This window comes from Triturus cristatus, chromosome 9 (assembly GCF_964204655.1).
Source record: "Triturus cristatus chromosome 9, aTriCri1.1, whole genome shotgun sequence".
Taxonomy (NCBI): Eukaryota; Metazoa; Chordata; class Amphibia; order Caudata; family Salamandridae; genus Triturus; species Triturus cristatus.
This window is the reverse complement of record NC_140592.1, coordinates 328,614,726-328,633,202: the sequence shown is the minus strand read 5'-3', so window position 1 is coordinate 328,633,202 and position 18,477 is coordinate 328,614,726. Positions and strand designations below refer to the sequence as shown.

The following is an 18,477-nucleotide window of genomic DNA, read 5'->3' as shown; positions in this document are numbered from 1 at the left end:
CCAGATCTCCCTGAGCCTAACGCTAGGAGCTTTGCTCCCACAACCTTGTGGCCTGCCCGTGAGCAGCCACCAACCGGAGGGCCCCTATTCCCCATTGGATAACATTGAGCCTCAGCACTTGTCTGCCCTAGTGCCCCTGAGGGTGGTTGAAGAGTGCATCATTGACCCTAGGCGAACCCTGGTGCTAACCCCAGAATACCAACTCTCACAACAAAGTACTTAACCTGTAAACCAATAACGCGATTTCCTTCCATAGGATTGCATTGACTGATTTTCTTTAAAAAATCGTGTGGAGTTTGTATGAGAACTTAAACTGCAAACATACAAAAACTGTATTACTTACCTTTTCTGGGAGATGTCCCAGTGTGATATCTAGGCATATCGCACTGGTTAGCAAAAGTAACTCAAAAAGTAATCCAATAAGTAACTTGCACAGTAATCTGTAAAGTAACTTAAAAGTCATCTTGAACTGCTGACTTACCTGTACATCAACCACTGCATTTGAACCTGCATTCAACTAATTAAAGGCACAAAACCTGCAAAGTGGTATTTGACTTACCTGCACAAGGCTTGTCTTGGTTCTAGAAATAAAAAAACTAATTATTTTTGATACAAATTGGTCCGAGTTCAGTCTTTGAGTGACTTTTCTTGCCTTTGTGTACAACAAATGCTTAACACTACCCTCTGATAGAGCCTTACTGCTCGCCCACTATACCACAAATAGAGAATAAGTTATCCTCTACTTTAACTCTGTAAGTCTTTAGGGAATCCACTGGATTCACTGCAACACTATACCTTACTTTGGTGTAGTAGATAGAGCCAGCTTCCTACAATCTGTTACAGCCAATTTAATTACACTGCTTAAATTTTCCTTATTGCTATCTACTATGTATTAAATTAGTGACTATTGGGATATAATTGGCTTTTTAAATGTTTCTATTTGTACAATGTTTATTTTTTTGGGTACTCTTCTACTGAAAAGCATTTTAGAAGGGCTCTGGGATGCCACATGCAGGACATTTAAGTGCTCAAATTAATTAAGTAGCTTGCTTTTTGTTTTTCAGGTTGCGTGTATTACTGAACTATAATGCTAATAAAACATTTCCTTATTGGTTTTCCTATGTAGCTGGGGTTGGTGGCTGCCTACAGTGGTGATAGTGATAATGAAGAAGAACCAGATCGATTAACTGAAGTCGATGAAGACAGGTGGGCAGATTTGAAGAAGATGGCTTGCCTCCTTTGTAGACGGCAGTTTCCAAATCGTGATGCCTTAACAAGACATCAGCAGTTGTCAGATCTTCACAAGGTAATAAAAATGGAGAAATAAATAACTAGCTGTTGTTTGTAGCTTGGCAAATTGCCTTACATATTTATTTTCATGCCATGAATATATAAGATAAAATATCCCTGCTCTGCATTGTAAGGATATTGCAAGTCATGTGGAATATAGAGAAACCAGACAGAAGGCGGAGTCCTTTTTTAAGGTCTGGGAACTCTGTGGGGACTTGAAATATCTTAATATGCAACAGAAGGTATTTTTTCCCCTTGCACTTTATGGTCATATTACCCTTCCCACAAACTTTGTAAAACCATAGTGTCTGTCTTTTTCATGTAGAATAAAAGCATGGTACAATAAACACCCCAAAAAGTGGTGGGTGGTTTTGCAAAAACATATCTGTGTAATGTAAATCAGATTAAAAATGTTTCATATTGAGAAGAAACAGATCTTTTTTGGAGCGATCTATAGCATGTAAAAAAATAAACATGTGGTCATGTTCGAGGCATGTGGGCTGCTGAATTCATATCTGTGCATAGATCGCCGCCTAGTGTTGGATCCGGATGATTGCACATTGTTGTCCTGGAAGAGTCTTCGAAGTATCACGAGATAGGTGGCTCCTCCCCTGGACTACAGTGCGCATGGGCATCCCCTCCATCCTTAGATTGTTTTTTTTCCGCCATTGGGTTCGGATGTCCTAATCTTAGCTCTTTGAGTATTTAGGCCTTTACATTCGTCGGTATTGTTTTCGTTAGACACAAAGTATATTTCTCGAGGGCATTCTCGAGCAGATCGATCGAACCAAAGATATCGAATAGCCCCTTTAAGCGTTGCCCTCTTTGCAACGCTAAGTATGCTCGCTTCGACGTGCACCCGGTGTGCAACAAGTGCCTCTCTCCAAACCACGACAAAGCCACCTGTATGGCGTGTTCCAGGTTTCGATCGAAGAAGACCCTTCGCATTCGTCGAGCAGCTCTGCTCGAGGCGCAGAAAGCGACGCCGAACCCGGACAACATCTTCGGGACAGAAGATGAGGAGGTCGTGGACCTTGAAGTTCGGGGGGAGCTATCTGATCCGGCTTCGGAGCGAGAATCCGACTATGATGCCGAAGACGAGCGTATAGTAGACTAACAGGAAGATGGTGTCGTCGAAGAGGTAGGAGACGACGAGGAGGCCCTTGGGGCCGAGGAGGATGGCTCAGAAGATGAGCTAGGCCCGCATGTCGGTACAGGGCCCAGAGAGGCACTCGATAAGGCTCAGGTCGAGGGATCGCCACAAGGCCTTACCCAAGGTCATTCCTCTCGTTCTATAGCCCAGCATAAAGGCCCAGCTACGAACTACCCTAAAGAGCCATCGGTATCGAAAGCGCCATCATTCGATCAAACAAAATCGAAACTGAAGGCACAGGCACCTAACTCGAAACCGGAAGTCAGTCTCATCGGCAACAAGGCCTTTAAGCCCTCGGAGCCGAACAAACAAAAGGCCGTCGACGCACAGATTTTATGGGGACGTCGAGCCGAAGGCAGCGCCAACAACCAAGGTCAAGGTTGCCGACCCGAAAAAATCAGCGCCGAGGATCGTCGACACAAATACAGAGCGACTCGCGACGGCCGACCCATCCCAGTCCTCGTGTCGAGAACACGGCGTCTGGTTCGGGGTTAGATGCCACGTCCAAAAGGGTAGCTAAGGAACGTGTCTAATCAACACCGTCTCCCTTCCTAAAGAAGAAGGTGTCGGAGTCGTTACTCCGCATCCACGACACGGCTTCCATGCTCGGCGCAAAAGCACCCACGCAGCCGAAGACGGTCAGCACAGTTCACATCGCGTCGACGCACATAAAATTCGGACTACCACTGGCGGTACGACCGAAGATGTTCGACGCAAAGAAGGGTCCTGAGCCGCAAAAAGGGGTCGACCCGAAGAAACCTGTCGCAGCACCAACAGGAAGGCCAATGGGACAGAGCTGTCGAAGTACCTCAGGAAGATGAGGAGCCAAGACAGTTTATCGATGCGGAGACTGGTAGACTTTCAATATATAAAAGAAAGATACTGCCAGAGAAATCAATGGAGCCATACAAAATTCCATTGAAGAAGAAGAGGACCACATCACCGGTTCTAGTAGAACATGTTCAATATTATGACCAGGAGCCTCAGTCATTCTCACCCACACAATTTGATGTGGATGCTGGTGATGTTGAGGACACTTATCCTGTGGACACTGAGCCTGAAGATCAAAACCAACCTTGGGTGGACGATATTGGTACAGGGGACCCACATACTGCTCCAGACACACAGGCATATGTGGTGAAATCATCTCTTACTGAGGATACTGCTGCTTTCAATGCCTTGATTGAGAGAGCAGCTAAAAATCATGATGTACAGCTCCACACTGATCCTATTGAGGATGATTTTCTGATGGATACCTTCTCTACCTCAAAGATCTGTTAAGACTCGGTCCATGCTGAAGGGGGTCCTAAAACCGGCTACTGACATTTTTAAGGAGACCACAAGGGCGAGAGTACTAAACCCTAGGATTGACAAATATAGGCCAGCTCCTGTGGACCCTACCTACATAAGAGGCCAGTTGCCTTTGGACTCGTTGGTGGTGTCCAGTGCTCGGAAGAGAGCCAATTCAGACAACAGGTGATGCTCCTCCCCCTGACAAGGAGTCTAAGGTCTTGGAAACTTCAGGAAAAAGAGTTGCTGCACAGGCAGCTAACATCTGGAGAATTGCCAACACTCATGCACTTCTGGCTCGATACGACAGGGCGCATTATGATACCCTAGAGACACTGCTACAGCACCTCCCAGATCAGTTTAAGGAAGGAGCAGAGTCGCTTATTACAGAAGGGAAGCTCCTAAGCAACGCTTCCATTAAGTGCGCTCTTGACGTAGCTGACACTGCAGCTAGGGCTCTTAACACCAGCGTCATGTTAAGGCATGCTTGGTTGAGAATCTCAGGATTCAAACCAGAGATACAGACAACGATACTCAATCAACCTGTCAACCCTGACTCCCTTTTTGGCCCCGAAGTTGACACCACTCTAGAAAAGATCAAAAAAGATACAGAGACTGCAAAGTCTATGGGGGCTCTGCAATCACAGCAGTTTCGGAGTGGGTCCTTTCGTCGCTCTAGCAACAGAGGACCATCTAAAAACCAGAACTCCCAACAGTCGCAGTACACTAAAGGAGGTTCACAGACCACCTATAATAAGAATACTAGAGGTGGATACCGTGGAAACAAAGGCAGAGGCCGAGGGAACAACAGCTCCAGGTCCTCCGCCGCCAACAAACAGTGACGCCTTGTCACTGTCCCCGACCACGTAACACCTGTCGGGGGGGGGGGGGGGAGGGGAGACTCCAGGAGTTCCTGCCGGTCTGGAAGTCCATCACTACAGACAGGTGGGTGAGAGACATTGTTGTCCAGTACGGTTATTGCCTGGAGCTCACATCCACTCCACCAAACATACCACCAAGACACCGTCCTATGTCCGCAGAGCACTTGCACTTATTCCACCAGGAAGTTCTCAGTATGCTCCAAAAAGGAGCCATAGAACTCGTGCCAGCAGAAGAACAGGGATCAGGAGTGTACTCACTATTTTCTGATCCCCAAAAAGGACGGGTCTCTCAGACCCATACTGGATTTAAGACCTCTAAACAGTTGCAAGGTGAGCATGTGAAAATGCTCTGACAGAATGTAACAGGTGCTGCCGTTGCTCAAACAGGGAGACTTTCTCGCAACACTAGATCTCAAAGATGCGTATTTCCATATACCCATACACTCATCGCACAGAAAATATCTCGGGTTCACTGTTCTCAATCAACATTACCAGTTCAAAGTCCTCCCTTTCGGAGTAACAACGGCACCCAGAGTGTTCACCAAGTGCCTGGCAACAGTGGCGGCGCACTTAAGGAGACAGCACATACATGTCTATCCTTATCTGGACGACTGGCTTATCCAGGGAAAGTCGGCCCAGCAGTGTGCCAAGCACGTTACCCACACCATTCATCTTCTTCACAGCCTTGGCTTCTCCCTGAATTATCCAAAGTCCCACCTTCAACCCACCCACGTACAGCAGTACCTAGGCGCGACCATAGACACTCTGGCAGCCAAGGCACAGCCCAATTCAGTAAGGATCAACAGCATGCAGTTGCTCATAAAGTTCAAACCTCAACACTCCCTACCGGCACAAGTGTTTATGCAGTTGATAGGCATGATGGCCTCCTGCATCTTCATAGTCCCGCACGCGAGGTTACATATGCGCCCGCTTCAGGAGTGCTTGGCACGTCAGTGGAATCAGGCTCACGGACAATTGAAGGACCTAGTGTTGGTGAGCGGTCGGGCATACAACTCTCTGCATTGGTGGAATCCACAAAACCTTTGCAAGGGCCGACCGTTCCAAGAGCCTGTCCCACAAATCATACTGACGGCGGACGCGTCTCTCCAGGGATGGGGAGCTCATGTACTCAATTACACAGTGCAGGGACTATGGACGACACAGCAAAGGAGGATGCACATCAACCTTCTGGAACTCATGGCAATCTTCTTGCAATGCAGGCATTCAAAGTACACTTGTGCAACAAAGTCTTGTTGATCCGGACGGACAACATGACCGCCATGTACTACATACAAAAGCAGGGAGGGACACACTTCCCACAGTTGTCTTATCTGGCTCAGAGCATGTGGAAGTGGGCTATTCAGAGGAACATCTTCCTCATGGCGGAACACCTCCCGGGCAAGGACAACCAGATGGCGGATCTGCTCAGCAGACACAGCCACCAAATACACGAGTGGGAGATACATCCATCAGTACTCCAATTGTACTTCCAACAGTGGGGTCATCCAGAGATAGACCTATTCGCCACAAGGGAAAACGCAAAATGCCAAAACTTTGCCGCCAGGTTCCCACATCCACAGTCGCAGGGCAATGCAATATGGATGAACTGGTCAGGCAGATTTGCGTACGCTTTTCCCCCAGCACCATTAATACCGCTGGTGGCACGCAAACTGAGGCAACACTCAATGACGCTCATCCTGGTTGCTCCAACGTGGGCACGCCAACCATGGTACACCACGTTTCTGGAACTCTCCGTGGTACCGCATCAACGACTACGGCTAACACCCACGCTTTTAACGCAGAGCCATGGCGAGATTCAGCACCCAGATCCGCAACAGCTGAACCTGGCGATCTGGCTCCTGAGATCTTAGAATATGGCTACCTAAACTTGCCTCCAGAATGTATGAATATCATCAAGGAGGCACGGAGACCCACTACCAGAGCCTGCTACGCGGCTAAGTGGAAGATTTGTCATTTATTGTAAAAATGACATAAATCCGCTGGATGCATCAACGCAAAACATATGTTATCTATTACACTTGTACCGATGCAATCTAGCATACAATTCCATCCGTATACATTTAACCGCACTGGCAGCTTACCTTCTGAACAGGCAGCACCTCTCACTGTTCAAAGTGCCTGCGATCAGAGCTTTCTTGGAGGGACTCAAACGTGTGATTCCTCCAAGACACCCTCCTTCACCAGTCTGGAACCTAAATGTGGTCCTCACCAGACTGATGGGACCACCTTTTGAACCTCTACAATCTTGTGAGATTCAATTTCTAACATGGAAAGTAGCTTTCCTAGTTGCCATTACTTCCCTAAGAAGAGTTAGTGAACTTCAGGCACTAACCATTCAAGAGCCATTTATACAGGTTCATGCCAACAGGGTCGTACTACACACCAACCCTACTTTCATGCCCAAGGTAATTTCGCAGTTCCAAATGAACCAATCCATAGAACTACCAGTGTTTTATCCTGAGAATGTAGCAGAGAGAATGCTCCACACACTTGATATCAAAAGAGCTCTCCTGTACTATATTGACAGAACACAAAATTTCAGGAAAACAAAACAACTGTTTGTTGCCTTTTCTCCACAGCACAAAGGCAACCCCATTTCCAAAGCAGGAATACCTAGGTGGATCGTTAAGTGTATACAGATTTGCTATGAAAAAGCTAAGCGCACACTAAACATTCCTCCAAGAGCCCACTCCACACGAAAGTTAGGGGCCTCCATGGCTTTCCTGGGAAATATTCCTTTAGAGGAGATATGTTGAGCAGCCACATGGTCCACTATACATACATTTACCAAGCACTACTGTGTAGATGTACACAAGACAGCAGGCAGCTGTAGGACAGGCTGTTCTCAAAACTCTTTTTCAGACTGCTACAGCTGGCACGGGAAGCCGCCGCTAAATGGAGGGACTGCTATATAATCTATGCACAGATATGAATTCAGCAGCCCACATGCCTCGAACCGAATATGCTACTTACCAGTATGCATCTGTTCTTGGCAGCGGTCTGTGTCGTTGCCTCGGTATCCGACTTCACCGAAGAGGACTCCAAAGCGGCCGCAGCCGAGCAGGTCGCGCTCCCGCTCCGGACGGAGAGGAAGGTCACGGAGCCGTGGACGGGCTTCGTCAACATCTGGGCGACGCCGCAGGAGGCGCAGCGCCAGATCCCGCACCCAATCGTCTGTCAGGGACTACTCTCCAACGCTTTCGGACTCACCAAGGACAGGAGTATCGCCTGTCGACGATATAGTCTCCTTCCGCGGGGTGCTGCCAAACTGGGCATCACGGTGACTGTGCCAACACCTACGACGTCCGTGATCTTCGAGACGCTGCACCAGAAGCACCTGTCTCGCCCCCTGCTGCCACTAGTGCCTGGATTGGTGGAGCCCGCTACGGAGTTGTTCCTCACTCCGGCAGTAACGAAATCTGCCCCCTCTAGGCTCCTGAAGAAGTATCGGGCGCCGTATTCGGACCCGACCTTTCTGAGGATGGACCCGAAACCGGACTCTGTCATTGTGACGGCGCCTTCCTCGACAGTGCCGCCTGATAAGGACAGCCATTGGCTAGATTCGGCGGGCAGAAAGGTCTGTTGGACGGCTTCTACCACCATGAAGGCGGCAAGTGCCGGGGCTCTGTTTGGGCGCTACGACCGTGCCCTGTGGGAGTCTCTCCAGCAGTACGCGGAGCTGCTGCCTCGCGACAAGGAGGACTTTCTGGAGACTTTGCGTGAGGGGATGCTGGTGTCGAATCAGATCATCAGCACGGCGGCCGATGTGTCTGTTAGCGGCACATGGCTACTGTCATGGTGTTCACCAACGGCGTCACGCTTGGCTTCGCCTTACCTCACTCAAACCGGAGGCACAGCAAAGAGTGGCCAACCTGCCTTTCTCGGGGGAGACCCTGTTCGGCAAGCATGCAGACGACGAAATGGACCGCATGAAGACAGACAGAGACCTTGACGGCTGTCGGGTTGGAGAAGCCTGAAAGGAAAAAGCGCCCGTTCCAGAGATGGTTCGGGGCGGCAGGAAGAGGGCGTGGGCAGCCCTCGGGACAGCAGCAGCAGTTCCGCAAACCCTTCCAGAAGGGTAGAGGAGGCCAGCAGTCCGCTACAGCGTCCAAGGGCTCGGCTGGGTCTCGGCCCTGAGCGGTTACTTCCCCTGCAACCGTTACCCACTCCAGTGGGGGGGAAGCGTTAAATTTTTTCTGGCAGAGTGGAAAAAAATTACTCGGGACAAGTGGGTGCTGAATATTGTTTGCAATGGATACAGTCTTAGATTCATCAGCCCGCCTCCAGCGATTCCGCCGGTAAGCTCACAGTATCAACTGCGAGAGCTCCAGGCGGAGGCAGACATCCTGTTGAGGAAGAAGGCGGTGGAAGACGTACCTCTGTCTCCAAGGGGAAGAGGTCTGTACTCTCTGTTCTTCCTGGTTCGCAAGAAGGACAAGAACGAGTTCAGGCCCATTCTGGATTTGCGGCAAGCAAACAAATGGATTCGCAGAGAGAAATTCCGCATGCTATCGTTGCATCAGATTTACCCTCAGCTGCAACGGGGAGACTGGCTCTGTGCCATAGACCTACAGGATGCGTACTTCAATGTGCCCATTGCACGGAACCACAGGAAGTTCCTGCGGTTCCAAGTCGGCGCCAATCATTATCAATACACAGTACTGCCATTTGGGCTGAAGTCTGCGCCCAGGACCTTGTCGAAGTGCATGTCGGTGGTAGCCGCACACCTGCGGAGGAACAAGGTGTTTGTCTACCCCTACCTGGACGATTGGTTGATCAAGGCCTCCTCCTCGGAAGCACAAGCGCACTTCCAGAAGACGTGCTTTCTCTTGAACAAGCTGGGGTTGCACGTCAATATGTCCAATTCTGTCCCGACTCCGGTCAGTGCATACAGTACTTGGGGGGGGCCTCCAATACGCTGTCAGAAAGCGTGTCTCCTTCGGAGGAGAGACAGTTATCACTCCTTCGGAAGGCTCAGGATCTTATGGCCGCCCCATCGACGACAGTGAGGAAGGTGTCTTCGCTGCTGAGATCGATGGCCTCCTGTATCTTCCTCACTCCTCATGCACGGCTGCACATGAGACCACTGCAGGAGTGCTTGGAGGATCAGTGGGATAAGAGGACAGGTTCTTGGGACGACAAGATATGGCTGTCTCTGCATGCTCTTCAGTCGCTGAAGTGGTGGTGTTCGGCGGAAAATCTCCTCAAGGGGGTTCCCTTCCACAAGGACATTCCCACGCAGAGGATCGGGACGGATGCGTCTCTCCACGGCTGGGGAGCGCATTCCGGAGACTTACAGATACAAGGAAAGTGGGCCCCGTTGGAGTCGACGTACCACATCAATTTCTTGGAACTCAGAGCCGTTTACTTGGCATTGAAGGCCTTCCATCCGTCCTTCCAGACCAACTTGCTGCTGGTACAGACGGACAATACAACCACGCTGTATTACCTCAACAAGCAGGGGGGGTCGAGATCGCGCACTCTGTCGCAGGAGGCGCAGTCGATCTGGCACTGGCTTCTGGCCCGAGGACTGACTATCACGGCCACGCATCTGCCAGGTGTGCAGAATGTTCAGGTGGACGCACTGAGCAGACTGATTCAGGAAAACCACGAATGGGTCATAAACGACGAAGTACTAGGGGACGTCTTCGCAAGGTGGGGGACTCCAGACGTAGATCTGTTCGCCACCGCTGAAAACAGCAAATGCCGAGACTTCACATCCAGGTACTACCAGCGGTGGACGCTGGGGAATGCACTATGGATCGACTGGTCGAACACCTTTCTGTACGCTTTTCCACCCATTCCCCTGATTCCGGCGGTGCTCATCAAGCTGTCCCAGTCCGGGGCGCGGATGATCCTGATTGCTCCGGAATGGCCCAGACAGTGGTGGTTCACGGACCTGCTTCACCTTCTCACGAGGTCCGGGAGGCAAAGGGTGCACCCCAACCTCTCGTCTTTGAGTTTGGCGGCATGGCTCCTGAGAGTGCAATATGGCCATTTGAATCTACCAGCAGATTGTATGGATATACTGAAGGAGGCTAAGCGACCTTCCACTAGGACGTCCTATGCTTGCAAGTGGAAGAGATTCTGCATCTGGTGCAAGTCCAAGAACTTTGACCCGACGACATGTAAGGAAGATGTCATCCTTCCGTACCTTTTGCATTTGGCGCAGTCTGGCCTTAATTTCCATTCCATGAAGGTTCATCTCGCTGCTCTGACTGCTTACAGGAAATGCCCTTCACAGACTTCCTTTTTTCAGATCCCTGTGATCAAGGATTTTTTGGAAGGCTTGAAGAAAGTGTTCCCTCCTGTGAGACTTCCCGCGCCTTCCTGGGAATTGAATGTGGCGCTGTCCAGATTGATGAGGGAGCCTTTTGAACCGATTCACAAGGCTTCGTTGCAGCACCTGTCGTGGAAGGCGGTGTTCCTAGTGGCCATTACATCGGCCCGCAGGTTGAGTGAACTTCAGGCGTTGTGTTGCCAAGAACCTTATACGGTATTTCATGCTGCTAAGGTTATGCGTACTCGCCCTAAATTTCTTCCTAAGGTTATATCTGATTCTCATGTCAACCAGACCATAACTTTACCTACGTTTTTTCAGAATCCTTCTCCAGCAGAATGGTCTCTACATTCCCTGGACGTTAGGAGGGTGTTGAAGTTTTATCTTGATAAGACCAAAGATATTCGTAGGTCAGACAAATTGTTTATCAATTATGGATCAGTCAGGACCGGTCTTGCTACCTCCAAACAGTCCATCTCTCTGTGGATTGTGTCCTGTATACAATTGTTAACCAAAAGGCTAATAAGACCTTAGGGTGTAAACCTAAGGCTCATTCCACCAGGGGCAAAGCTGCCACGACTGCTTTGCTGCATAATGTTCCGATTGCAGAAATCTGCAAGGCGGCCACTTGGAAGTCGGTCCATACCTTTGCTGAGCATTACTGTCTGGACACGGATGCCAGGGCAGATGCTCGGGTTGGGCAGGCTTCGCTGCGAAATTTGTTCGCACAGTAATGGTATTTTGTAATCTTCTCCACCGCCGTTTTTGGTATGGGGATGGGCTTGCCATTCTATTCACTAGATTATGACTATACAGAGATCCCCTACTACAGGAGTAGTTTCTTTTCTGTAACTCCAGTTCTGTAGTAGGGGTGTATCTGTTATAGTCATAAGCGCCCTGCCCTCCTCCCCGGTGTAGAGATAAATGTTAATGTAAGGAATGCTACAGGTCTGGCGTGCTACGCCTTCAAAAAGAACTGAACGTAAAAGGGACCTGCTGTGCATTCTGGGATACTGGAAAAGTTCTGGAAAGTTTTCTTAAAGGCACAGTATCCTGTTCTGAGCCACATAATGGCAGCCTATGGGGCTTGTCTGTCCATTCCTCCCTCTCTATCATTCCAGAGGCTTTTGCTGGTAGAGGCAGGTTTTTCTCTGTGGAAAAAGCTGGACAGGCAGTGCTGTTTGTGGATGTTGGTGGAATTTTCTAGTTGAAGTACTGGACAGTGTAGCCTGTGGATATAGGCTGCATTATCTGTCTTTGAAATTCTCTCTTAAGTGTAGATGCAGGACTGCATGGCTTGACCACTTAAGAGATTATTTTTATTGCTCCGGGGTCCCCGCACATGGGCGGGACTATTCACTAGATTGACTATAACAGATACCCCTACTACAAAACTGGAGTTACAGAAAAAGTACTCCTTCTCCCCCCTTGAATTATTGCGCACGTTTAACAGCGCCTTTGTTGGAACGTTTTTGTTTGAGGCATGTGTGGCTGTAGACGCACGCTTCGCACAAGTCCACCATCTAGTGTTGGGCTCGGATGATTACAAGTTTTTGTTCTTTTTTGGGGGAGGGGGGCTTTTTATTGGGTTTTACAATTACCATACAGGGTGTACTTCAGTCGATAGGCTATTTTTTTGTTCTAATAATTTTTTTGCGTCATGAGGCTGACTTTTGAACCTACGCGTGAGCATTGACTCCTTTATTTTCTGCTGACTGGTTCAGATGTGCTCTCTGGTGCTTCGGTTCAAGATTCTTTCAAGCTTCCTTCGGATCGCCAGTAGATCCTTCGGATCGCCAGTAGATCCTTTAACTCGACTGTATTGTCTATCACCGAAAGCAGGAGTCACCTTATCACGTGACTGGGAAGACTTATTCGAAGAAACCAACTTGCAAACATCCGGACCCAACACTACATGGCAGGAGTATGCAAAGCATGTGAATCTACAGCTCTACATGCCAAGAACAGATGCTTACTGGGTAAGTAGCATTTTCCTTTTTGCATTCTGTGCAGAAGAACAATTTTGCGTGTCTGGTTCTTCAACTCTCCTCGACAGCCTACGTGCCACACTCAACTGGGCCCTTCCTATTTCAACAGCTCCAACCAGAAAATGAAAAGCTGGTGGAACGTACTCTTATTTCTTTCCGAACTGCCATTCAAATTACCCTCACACCGACCAACATTCAATCTGTAAGTTACGCCTCTTGCCCGACTATCGGCAAGATACATGTGAGGCCTGTTGATCATTCCTATCTAAGAAGACCCTTTTGAACCAACTTATGTGGCACCATGAGATGCAGCGCAGACAGACAACACACCTGACATATTTGGTCGACAGGATGAGGAAGAAGAGGTAGTCTCGGCAGTCCATCCACAAATCTAATTCAGAGGCCGACAAAGATTGTTATCCTGGAGTCTTCTGAGAAAGTGTACTGCGCATACACCTGCCCCTGATCTGTAACCCCAAAAATCTTTACTGACCGATGAAACTGCTCACGGTCCGCCATTGCACAAAAGCTATTGTACGCACCGAAATACAGACTGATGCCCCGCCCTTTGCGTCGAAATAGCCTACACATCTGTTTCAGCACCAACACATTCGGCTTGATAAGACAAGGGAGGCAGTGTTTCGGCTCTGATCACATTGACACCAAAATGTAACGCCTTCAGACAGAAAACTCCAGCCGAGCCTGTCCTCCAAACTATGCAAGAGTTCGATCCGAGGCAAAAAAAACTTTGCAGATTCAACCCAGAACAGATTATTGAACCGACAATGCCTCAGCCTTCTAAAAGACTATTCTTTTCTAAAAGTTATTGACACTCCTATTCCACCTCTCATAAGGAAGAAAAAGGACATTAGCCCTTTACACATCCCTGTCCCTACTCCCCTAAGCCACCTTCAGCCTCCCATCCAACACCTGCTTCACCAGAAAAATCTGAGACATTTCACCACGTTTACCCATATTAGATAATAATGATATACCAGAGGACACACTTAGTGGGGACCTATGACATAGAGCCACAAGGGGATACATACCCAGACCTTATTGCCACGTGGCCATCCCCGCCAGATGATGCTTAAGCCTGTAAATATCTAATAGCCAGTGCTTCAGCTTAACACCAAAAACCTTTACATAAAGACCCTATAGAGGATGACTTCCTCTTTGACACCCTCACTACTACTCGAGTGTCCCAATATTTACCAATGCTTAAGAGTGCTACGTGACTATGATATCTTTAAAGACCCCTAAAGTCACGAATAATCACACCAAGGGTTGACAACAATCTAAGGCAGCACCATCTGACCTTCTACATTAGAGGACAGTTAACCACAGACTCTTTAGTAGCCAATGCAAGGAAATAAGCTAACTCGTAAACTGGGGACGCACCTCCCCCAGATCCTAGTGCTTTTCCAGGGGAATCATCATAAGCAACCCGCCTTCCTCCCAGGATGAATATAATACACAGCTGTTCATACAGATTCTGATGTTTCTGTTCAAATCCCCGTAATAAAGTATGGACCGGTCACCACCCCCCCCTTGAAGCACGATTGGATACAGCGATCCTGGAGGCCTTAAAGGCACGGTGCCAATTTTAATTTACGATTTTAATGCAGGCTATTGGCTATCAATGCCATGATTTTCCTCGGATGTTATCTCCTCAATAAAGGCTGTACTCTGTATGCTATTTTTTGATTTACAGAAATATTAGTCTTGTATTGCATTTATTAAAGGAAAATGCAATGTACATAGGGCATTAGTAGCCTTTTCCATAGGCAGCATATCGATATAGTGATCCGGGCATGGGTGGGAATATTCCGTGTTTATGACTTTGAGAATTATTCTGGATGAGGACTAGGATTAGTTAAGTAACTTAACCCGTTGAATGTAGTGCTGCAGATTCACATGCACCATCCCCGGCAGGTATTGGATGGTGAGAAGAATACACACAACTAAAGCATGTTTAACAGCAAATGCTAGTTTAGCAGACTATATCCTCAATTCAAATATGGCGGGAGAATTTTTTTTTTTTTTAAACGAAGAAGCAGTAAAACGTGCAATACCTCGTGGGGGAGGAAGAACCACGCCGATCATAAAACCTTCTAGAGGAGAAACTACTTGCAAAGTCCAGGCCCAACACTAGATGGCAGAAGTATGCATAACTTGGGTCTGCAGCACTATACGCTAAGAATAGATGGTTACAGGGTAAGTAACCTACTCCTTCTACAAATTGTTTTTCATTTTAGAAAAACAATTCATAAGGAAATGCCAGTTTTCGTTTGCCTCGTTCAAACAGCACAGTAAAGTGCTTTTCCCCTTCACACCTGGCTGTTTCAGGAGTTATTGTAGCATCAGAACTCCGCTCTAATAAATTATGCAGCTGCCCAACTAATGAATCATAGGTGACTTGTCATGACAACTTGCCTTTAATAAGAAAATTAGAGACTGCCTTTTAAATGCAGATTGCATGTTCATGTGAATTTTGTAACGCTTATATTCTGACGTGTTTAATCCCAGATTGCAGGATCTAATGTTTTTATAAGCATACTCTGCTCCATGTTCTGAAGTGCATATGCTGAGTTAGAATCCTTTCTCTTGACAGATGGTACTCGTGTTGTGAAGGCAGATTAATAGGGATAATTCAGTTTGTGCATATGATCATTTTTGCAATATCCTAATAGTTATTTATTTATGACAGCAAAACCTTGAACTGCTTAGAACATCAAAGTTCTCTGAACAAGATATGGCGTCGTTGGAGCAAAGAGAAAGGGAGGTGTGTATAATTTGTCTTCCTCTTATTTCGATGAGGTTGATGTATGGCCTCCACTGGCTTTTTGAGTTGTAGGGGGGCAAAGTATTAACTTTATGGGACGCTGTGGTCCAGTGTTCTGGGTTATGGTAGGATTTAGTGATAGCGCTATGGCTTGTGAAGTTCTTAATTTATGAAAAGTGTATATTCTATTTAAGGGATGACTGTTACAAAATAGTGTCCATGAATGGTGATTACGAACATCTGCAGGAATTAATGTGGGCACTGCTGTTTCTCGCTGTAACACCACATCCATAGTGCAGTGGTACTCAAAATTCATAAGAAACCTTCTCCACTTGTCATGCAGGAGAGTTTCTAAAAGTGAAGGTTCATGTGTTGTCCTATCTATGCAGGCCTCAAAATCATAATGTTACTAGACCTGCAGATCTAGTGACTTAAATAATTTACGAGACCTATTTATAATGCACTTGACCCATGAACTGGTTACAAATGATGTGATCATAGGTACATACATTAAGCTTCCATTTTCTTCATTATCGCATATGAGAGCACTTTCAAATCTGTGAGTTCAGCATGTCTGCTGTACAAAACACTATTTTGTTTGCTTAAATGGACTACATTTTCCTTCCATGTATAATACAAATCTAGCCACATACAGGATCCACATGACCCCTGGAATGTTTCTCAAATCATGTTTAAAAACTATCACTTTGAATAAATACATAACTAAAACATGAAGTGGTATCACACTGTCACTTGTATTCGGCAGATTTTACATTGAAATGACCACAAACATTCCCAAGGACATGCAAGTTTTACTGATAAAACTATATAGTGTACAAACAATGTTTGGAAATAGTTTCTGCAAATGTTATTTGCCCATCACCAAGTAAAGTGTTTGGTTTACTCCGATTTTAGCTTGGTTTGCATCACTTATTTACAAAAAAATTGTTTTTGTAATTCCTGAAATATTTTGAAATATTTTTACTATTAATTTACAAGCCATTTACTTAAATGTTGTTTGTTAAAGAAAATTAACTGACATCCTCAGACAGCTCACTTCACAAAAATCTAACTCTAGTAAGAGGGAAAAATAAACTTCCTTTTCCAAGCAGCAGTTAGTTAAAAGGCAAACTGACATTTGACCTTTCCTTGAACAGACAGCAAATGTGTCAAGTTAAAAATGAAATTTAATGACATCTTTGTTGCTCATTCACTTTATAAATCAACAGAACTCCTGTTCCTTTCCAGCCTAGATTTACTTGCCAGATGGGAGTAGTAGGTGTTAAATAGCTAGACCTGATAACATTTTACTCACATATGCGAGTGGGCATGTAAATTTTTCGAGGCCTGCTATGTATATTGAATGGTAACATTCTCTGGTTGAGGTTCCCAGATGTGAAAATGTCAGTTGCAGCTGTACAGAGATGTGCTGCCATTGGGATTAACTTGCATTAGTTTATCCTCTGACAGTCTACAATTAAATAAGGTTTATAATCCACTGGCTGGGTGCCACAATATGGAGTGTCCTAGCCCACTCACTAAAGGATATAAGTGATGCATTAATTCATTTTATGTACAGAAAACTCGTGTGAGTTTTCTTACTTATTTTTTCATTTTCCATTATAAGAACCTTCCAGATTCCTTATACTGGTGTGCTGGACTCCTAAGCTAATGCACATGTGAGAACCACTGTGATACCAAACTGCATTATTTTACTTTGATGTTAAGTACCCTTGTACTGCAATTAATGCATGCTTTGTTTTGTAGATGAAATATCGGGATCGTGCTGCTGAACGAAGGGAAAAGTATGGCATCCCAGAACCACCTGAACCAAAACGCAAAAAGCATTTTGATAACAGCACAGTGTATGTATTTGTCATTTTCCAAGACCTATTTGCAGGGAATTACATTTTTTAAATATTTAACTATTGCTCAGCTTAAAATAGAATAAAGTTAACACAGTATTTAGATTTTCACCTTCATTCTCTAAAGTTCTTGCATTTCTTGGGAATATAAAGTCATGCTTTAAACACTTATTTTTACCTTTTTACTATTGTGTATAAGGCACATCATTTTAGGGCAGATAATTAATTCAGCTAATATGTTCTTTCATGCAGGAATTATGAGCAGCCAACAAAAGACGGCCTTGACACAAGCAATATTGGTAACAAAATGTTGCAGGCTATGGGTTGGAAGGAAGGGTTAGGCCTGGGTAAGAAAGCCCAGGGTATCACAGCTCCCATACAGGTAATCTGTTAATCCATTACCTCAGTTCATCCATTTGTAATGTTATTAACAAGTTTATTGGTTCTTTAGCGATACATATTTAAGAACTAATGGATATAAACGTGAAATGAGTATGCTAGACTTTTTTTTAATATACTACTAGTTTCACTTTGGTAACCTTTCCAGTCAGTCAATTTTCTTCCTGAACCACAGTTGGCCATGCAGCTTACTTTTTGATATGCTTAATGGGAGTTGGTAGAAACCTCGGGCGCAGTGAAGCCTATCTTGTTCCACGTGCACCCGATTCCATACCTTTCATTTATTGCCTTTTTGAGACTGGATCCAATTTTGCTCCGCGTGTGCAAACTGTATTCATTTTCGATGGGCTACTTCTGTTCCTCATGTATTACCAGCATTCCTTCCATAACCACTTCCTTCACTTACCAGTGACTATTATGTACTTCATTTGAGCCACTGGATTGTTGAACAATGACAAAGTTTAGTCCACAGGGATGGACAGGCTTTAAGATCCTTGCTCACTTTTGCTAGCTTGAGGCATACAT

The 18,477-nt window shown here is 46.3% G+C and overlaps 1 protein-coding gene across 2 annotated transcripts in view; it reads left to right on the top strand.

The window, feature by feature from the left end:
• RBM5 (RNA binding motif protein 5) overlaps positions 1-18,477 on the top strand; it is a 327,789-nt gene that overhangs the window by 262,202 nt on the left and 47,110 nt on the right. For both annotated transcript variants that reach the window (XM_085625066.1, XM_085625065.1), the window contains exons 21-24: positions 1,127-1,306; positions 15,614-15,688; positions 17,456-17,553; positions 17,806-17,935. In XM_085625066.1, the coding sequence (XP_085481192.1) occupies positions 1,127-1,306; positions 15,614-15,688; positions 17,456-17,553; positions 17,806-17,935 (483 nt within the window). The remainder of the gene's footprint in view (positions 1-1,126; positions 1,307-15,613; positions 15,689-17,455; positions 17,554-17,805; positions 17,936-18,477) is intronic.